Source organism: Dipodomys merriami, unplaced genomic scaffold (assembly GCF_024711535.1).
Source record: "Dipodomys merriami isolate MVZ:Mamm:240054 unplaced genomic scaffold, mDipMer1.0.p SCAF_7, whole genome shotgun sequence".
Lineage (NCBI taxonomy): Eukaryota > Metazoa > Chordata > Mammalia > Rodentia > Heteromyidae > Dipodomys > Dipodomys merriami.
Genome location: NW_027206290.1, coordinates 72,835,150 through 72,841,686, shown reverse-complemented (window position 1 = coordinate 72,841,686; position 6,537 = coordinate 72,835,150). Strand labels below are relative to the sequence as shown.

The window sequence follows — 6,537 nt, the reverse complement described above, 5'->3', positions numbered from 1 at the left end:
CCAGAAGTGACCTCTGAAGTTAAGCACATCAGTCTCAGCCTGTCAGTCCCATTTCTTGCCTGATGTAGCTCAGCTTCCCACTTCTAGTCTTAGTCTCACAGCTCCCTGTTATAGATGGGTTCACCATCACCTCAGAGACTCCAGAACACTTAACACTGGACATAAAAGAAGTAGCCTGATGGCCCAGGAAGCCCTGCCTTTGACTTGCAATCTTTATTCAAATCAGGGTTTCTCATCCTTGGTATATTTGGGGCCAGATAATTCTTTGTTGTAGATAGCTATCCTATGTATTATAGGATGTAGTAGCAACCCAGAGCTGCACCCTCACATGCCGGGAGCACCCCTCAGTTGGGACAACAAACGTCTCCAGGTAGTGCTCCATCATCCTCCCTCCTATCCTAGTTCAGAAACACTGATTTAGATGAACCAATCATTCCCAAGAAGCTGAGGCTGGCCATACAGATCCAGGGAGCATATGACCCTGAGTTGTGTGGGGACCTAGTGTTTGTAAACCAAGCCCTATTCCAGAATCTCAGTAGTGACCAATCATTAAAGGAAACCTACCAGGAAAATTCTGGGAAGAATTCACAAAGCACCTCACAGCAATTATCTTTAACAATAATGGGAATCCAGAGACAGCTGGAGAACTACTTTTCATCACACAGCCTTTGCATTATTTAGTAAATTACCTTTACAAGAAAATGATATTTAATATCTGAAATTATGAGTAAATGCTCTGGATAAAAGTATTTATAACCAGGTGCTGGCTATCATCCTAGCTACTCAAAAGGCTGAGATCTGAGGATCACAGTTCAAAGTCCATGAGACTTTCCTGAAAACCAGAATGTACCTAGGGCTCAAGTGTTAGAGCATCAGCCTTGAGCAAGAGAAGTTCAAAGACAGCACCTAGATTCTGAATTCAAGCTTCAGGGCTGGTTTAAAAAATATTTTTAAAAATATGTAAAATGGTATGTACAACAAGGTTTCAACTCTGAAAAAAATACATATGTGTAGAATAAAAGACTCACTGGTTTGCTTTTGGGCAATATAGAAAGGTGGCCTGGGGCAAGTCATTGATAGAATAATGGGGAAAATGTAGTATGTGTACCTCAAGTGGTCCAAGGAATGAGTCTAGATTTTATATGTTTGGGTTTTTTGGAGGGTTTTTTTGTAATACCTTTGCATTCATTTTTGTGGATTCTTTCCTTTGGCAAATAACACTACTTTTTCATTTATGGAAATAGTAATAATATAGCTTCTTTTAAAACCATCATTCAAGTTAGTCAATTTAAAGAAAAAAAAAGTCAATCATGGAACAAGTGATAGGCTATGGCAACATGCATATGAAGGTTATGGTCAAAGGCTGGAGTGGAGGCCTGAGTACCTGACTTACCCACAAGACTCCCACTGTGGGGGAGGGGGTACAGGAGGGACAGCATGGTCTTTCCTTACCACGTCCCTCCGGGCATTGGAACTAGTCTGCTTCCTGCTCCTATGTGCTTGTTCTCACCCAAGTTCTTTACCTTACTTGATCTTTTTCTTCATTCAGCTCAGACTACCTCCTCAGGGAGGCCCTTAACTGGCTGTTTTTTTTTTTTCTGTTGGAGGGAGACATGCTGGGGATCAAACCTGTGACCTTACATATGCTAAGCACACATTCTACCAGTGAGCTGCCCTCTCAGCCCTGACTGCTTTGTTGAAGCACATCTCCCTCTCTGCATTTCTTTCCTGGTGCTGATCACTCTGTCATTGCCTTTAAACAGGGAGTTGCCTGTTCATTTTTCTCAAGAGCCTCTCAGCTCCTGCACAGTAAGGACTTTTGCCCTATTTGCTGCTGACCTACTACAGAGCCAAGCCACTGTCTTGGGCTTCATTGGGAGTTCTGAACATTTGTTGAATAAAAGTATTCTAAGTTGGGAGGCTTCTAATCTAGTTTTATACCAACGTACCAGTAGCCAAGGTTTGAGAGAAGGAAAGACAGAGTGGGGGGGGAGGGGAGGAGAGGGAGAGAGGGAGGCAGAGGAAGTCTGTGGTTCAGCATCAAACACATTTATTTCACTTTTATTGAGTATACAAGAACAGAGAGCACACGCATACAGCACGGAGCACTGAGGTGGGGAGCATGGGGACGAGAGAGGAGAGAGGGGTGTGAGTTAAAAAGAACAGGACAGCATTGCAGTTGGTTGGTAAGGTGCTTTTGAAAAAAATATATCTATTTAGAACGATGTTTCTCATGCAATTTCAGGCCAGTCTTGAAATATGCTTGCAGGATTCAAAAACTGACACTTCTGACACTTCCCTTACCCTCAGATGGAAAAGATCCAGAGAGAGCAAAATAAGCAAAAATAAAAGTTGGTAAGATGGCACCGTGGGAAAAAAAAGACAGAAACAAAATCCCTGGAGACCATCTCTTTTACTCTGCTCATTTTGAAGGCAGGGAAACTGAGGTCCAAAAAGAGAATGGGACTAGCACAACTGTCACATACTGAGTTAGAGGCTGAGCCAGGAGGGTCACTCAGAATCCTAACCGCTCTCCAGGACATTTCCTGCTATGTTACCTGGCCTCCTGGATCATAGAGGCAGCAGAGAAGATGAGAAGCATTTGAAAAAAAAGGAAAATAGGTTGAAGACAGACAAGACGAACGTCCCTATTCTCTATGGGGAGGGAACAGTGCCCTGTATTTCAGCTTTGCAGGGCCCCTCCTCCCTGGTGGCATTGCCTGCCTCTCTGCAGAAGGTCAGAGCATCATCCAATGGGGTCGGGGTTGTTCCAAATCCTAGCAGCCCTCAAGCTAAGCTGGGATAGGTCATCTCTGTCCTAGAGCCACACCCCCAAGGTCTAGAGACAGGTGCAAAAGCCACAACAAAGAACCTCCCTCTCGCTCTGAAGTGTGTGTAGGGTGCTCAGGAAGGCTGGTGCCTGGGAAAGCCAGGGGGAGCTGAGCCAAATTCTTAGCAACCTAAAGAGGATCATGCCATTCCAGCTGTTGGCCCAGAATGGGTGGGAGATCTTACGTTGAGAAGGGCAGGAAGAAGGTTCTGTAGCTTTTTCAGTGTGATTGTACATAGAACTTGGTGCAGGGAAAGTATGCTGCTGTACCCCAGTGTGTGTGTGTGTGTGTGTGTGTGTGTGTGTGTGTGTGTGTGTGTGTGTGTGTGTGTGTGTGTGTGTGTGTGTGTGTGTGTGTCCATCAGTCTGTCATCTGACAACCCTGTTCTACTTCCCGTTTGCTTACCGAGATAAAAACTATCCTAGTTTCTTACCCTGCTTTAAGCCAGCACCATGGGAGTAGCTAAGGTGTATGGCAAGCAAAAATGGAGGCACATCTAGACGGGGGCCTTTGGGGTTATCCCCAAGCTAGGTCCAAAAGGTTGGAGGAGGGGAAGAAAGTTCTCAGATGAGCCAGCCATGGCTAGAGATACAAAGTGGCTTCTTAGATTCCTTTCTCCCTTCACACTTCTCTTCAGCCTGACAATAATGCCTGGCACAAGCAGATACTCAACACATATTTGTTGAGTGAATTTATTAAGTGTTTAGAAGCAGGACTAGACTAAGAAAGTAAAAGGGCCACGGAGCGCTGTCTCTCAGAAAGGGCTATTCCTTGAGCGCAGGCAAGCTGGAGCAAGCCCAGCCCCTGTGTGCTTGTGACAGGGTTTTCTCCGAGGGCTCCTGTGGTTTAAGGCCATTTCTGGGACTCTGAGGGCACAGACTCAGATGCTGACTGCTGCAGAGGCTCCCAAGCCACGCTCTAAGGCAGAGACTGCCCCGTGAGTGACAGGGCCCTTCACTTTTCATTGTTCTGGGCAGGTGAGGCCTTTGGAAATGCAGTTTTGACCCATCAGAACTTGACATGCTCTGGTCTCTTTATTATGGCTATTTTGGCTCAGGAAGAAGAGAACGATTCCAGAATGGAAGAGGAGCAGGAGACTGAGCTGGACATTTCTGGGAAGCCCAATGAAAGCCACCATAGTCTACCTTGATCAGAGGCACCCTCTTCCCTTGGGTATGGCACTAGTTATTACAGTGTGGTCAGAAAAGGGCAAGATGTGGCAAAAGTAATAATAAAATAAAGAGAGGACTAGAAAGCAAGGCAAGCCCCTAAGGAGGTAGGAGGGGCGAGCTGGGGGACCTGTACTGTCAGTCTTGGTCCTGACTCCAGACTCTGTGTCTGCGCACAGACCAAGTCCTGGCTTCAACTGCTAGAGAAGGCATCTCAGACTGGCTTGCTGGGAACTATTTGTGTTGCTTCTCCCTTGCTGAACCCCCATCTCTCCTTGTGGGTGGGGGGCAACTCTCCCCACCAATCACCCAGTTACAAATACCACACACAGTTTTACTACACTGAACTATCAGCCCATCAAGGGAACTGGCCACACTCAGGGTCCAGTCTCAGCTGGGCCAGTTCAGCAAGATCTAGGAACCTTGAGATACATCAATCACGTCAGATAATTATAACTTGAAAATGTCAGCATCATACTTACCAGCACTGTTTATTTTAATATGTTTCCTGCTATATATAATATACATAACTTAAAAGCACATCCATACAAATCTCCTACGAGCTGCACCTTTGTCATGAGAAACCAGAAACATACAATGTCTACTTCTCTTCCAGAGGCTTCTGTTTTCTGTTCTTGCTTTTTTTTTTTCTCTCTCTCTCTCTCATTTCAAATAAATGTTATCTGCAGTGGCCCTCAGCAGGACCAGGACACAGAGAGGGAGGGGCCAGGGGCAGAGGGAAACTGAGACAAGACATGAGAGCTGAGGGTAAGGGAGGCAGAAGAAGGTAGATTTTGCAGCCCAGTGTCAAGGCCCCAAAAAACAATACTCCAGTGTTCCTCTTCCTCTTTTCCAAATGGGAGGTCTTTCCTGCTTGCTTGCTTGCTTTCTCTCTCTCTTTCTTTTCTTTCTCTTCCTTCCTTCGTTCCTTCCTTCCTTCCTTTTCTTTCTTGCTTTTCTTTTCTTGCTTTCCTTTCTTTCTCAGAAACAGTTGACCTGTGTGTGTCTTGCCGCTGCGACCTCTCTTGCTTGGCTGTGTGATCATTTTCCTTTGCACTCTAGGGGGCAGCAGACTGGAGAACACAGCGCTGTCCACTGAACTGGACCGTGTACACCCCGGGTTGAATAGGATTTCTACCATCATTGTGGTCTGCTTTTGTGGTTCAGCAGGGGAAAGGGGGAGCAAAGGGAGTATGGTGGCTATATTTTTTTTTCCTGAAAAACAAAACAAAAACAAAAACAAAACCCCACCAATTCTTCAATTTGTCTGCAAAGGAAATGTAGGTTGTGGCAGATGTTGGGTGATGCCGTCAGCTGACTGCTCCGCCAGCCCCAGCAGCAAGTGCAAGGACGCGGTGTTTCCTGTATATATATCTATATCTATATATATCTATATATATATATGCTTTTCCCTTCCCAGTCTCTCATCTGTGACAGTATGTCGCAGCTGGGACAGCAGTGTTGTGTTGGAGAATCCAGAACGAAGGCCCCTTCTTAATGGTTCTCTGGCTTGGGTTGACCAAGACACACCAGCATCTCTTCACAGAGGTCAGGATTCCTGGGAGACACAAGGCAAAAGGGGATACAAAGGAAGGAGGACAAGGAGAATTTAGTAGGTTTTGTTGCTTATATTTAAAGACATGGCAAGTCCTAGATACCCTTGACCGTACGCCCTTTATTGTGACTCAGAGAGACAGTGACTTATGCAAAGCCACACAGCTGGTGTGCAGGTAACCGGACAGAGCCCAGAGCCCAGGTGTATTTGCTAGGTTGTTTCCAGGGAGGTAATGTCTTTCCTTTCGGCCTGACATTTTATTAAAATAACCTCTGATACTGAGAAGCTAACATCTCAATTTGCTTTTCCTTTTTGTTTTCCTTGGGACTTCTGTGACCTGGGGAGTAAACTCAAGTTTAAGAAACTGGAGCTGTGCCGGGCGCTGGTGGCTCACGCCTGTAATCCTAGCTACTCAGGAGGCTGAGATCTGAGGATCGAGGTTCAAAGCCAGCCCGGGCAGGAGGGACCGTGAGACTCCTATCTCCAATAAACCACCAGAAAACCGGAAGTGACGCTGTAGCTCAAGTGGTAGAGCACTCCCCTTGAGCTGAAGAGCTGAGGGACAGTGCCCAGGCCCAGAGTTCAAGCCCCACGACCGACAAAAAAAAAAAAAAAAGAAACTGGAGCTGAAGCCAAGTTTATGAGACTCTTATCTCCAATTAACACCAGAAAGCCATAAATGGCACTGTGGCTCAAGTGGTAGAGCGCTCGCCTTGAGCTGAAGAGCTCAGGGACCCTGTCCAGGCCCAGAGTTCAAGCCCCACGACCAAAAAAAAAAAAAGTCTTATGGACACTTTTCTGTCCTGGCTGGCTTTGAACTGCAATCCTCAGATCCCAGCCTCCTGAGTAGCTAGGATTACAGCCACCCAGCCCCCTGCATGAGACTCTGATCTCCGACTAACCACTCAAAAACTGGAAATGGTGTTGTGTCTTAATTGGTAGAGCGCTAGCCTTGAGCACAAAGAGGCTCAGGGACAGGCCC

At 46.2% G+C, this 6,537-nt stretch overlaps 1 protein-coding gene across 24 annotated transcripts in view; it reads right to left on the bottom strand.

Moving 5' to 3' along the window:
- Positions 1-2,028: 2,028 nt before the first annotated feature.
- Positions 2,029-6,537, bottom strand: part of Epb41l1 (erythrocyte membrane protein band 4.1 like 1) — a 135,741-nt gene continuing 131,232 nt past the window's right edge. For all 24 annotated transcript variants that reach the window (XM_070007199.1, XM_070007195.1, XM_070007196.1 and 21 more), the window contains one exon: positions 2,029-5,558. In XM_070007199.1, coding sequence (XP_069863300.1) covers positions 5,550-5,558 — 9 coding nt within the window. In that variant the 3' untranslated portion in view covers positions 2,029-5,549. The remainder of the gene's footprint in view (positions 5,559-6,537) is intronic.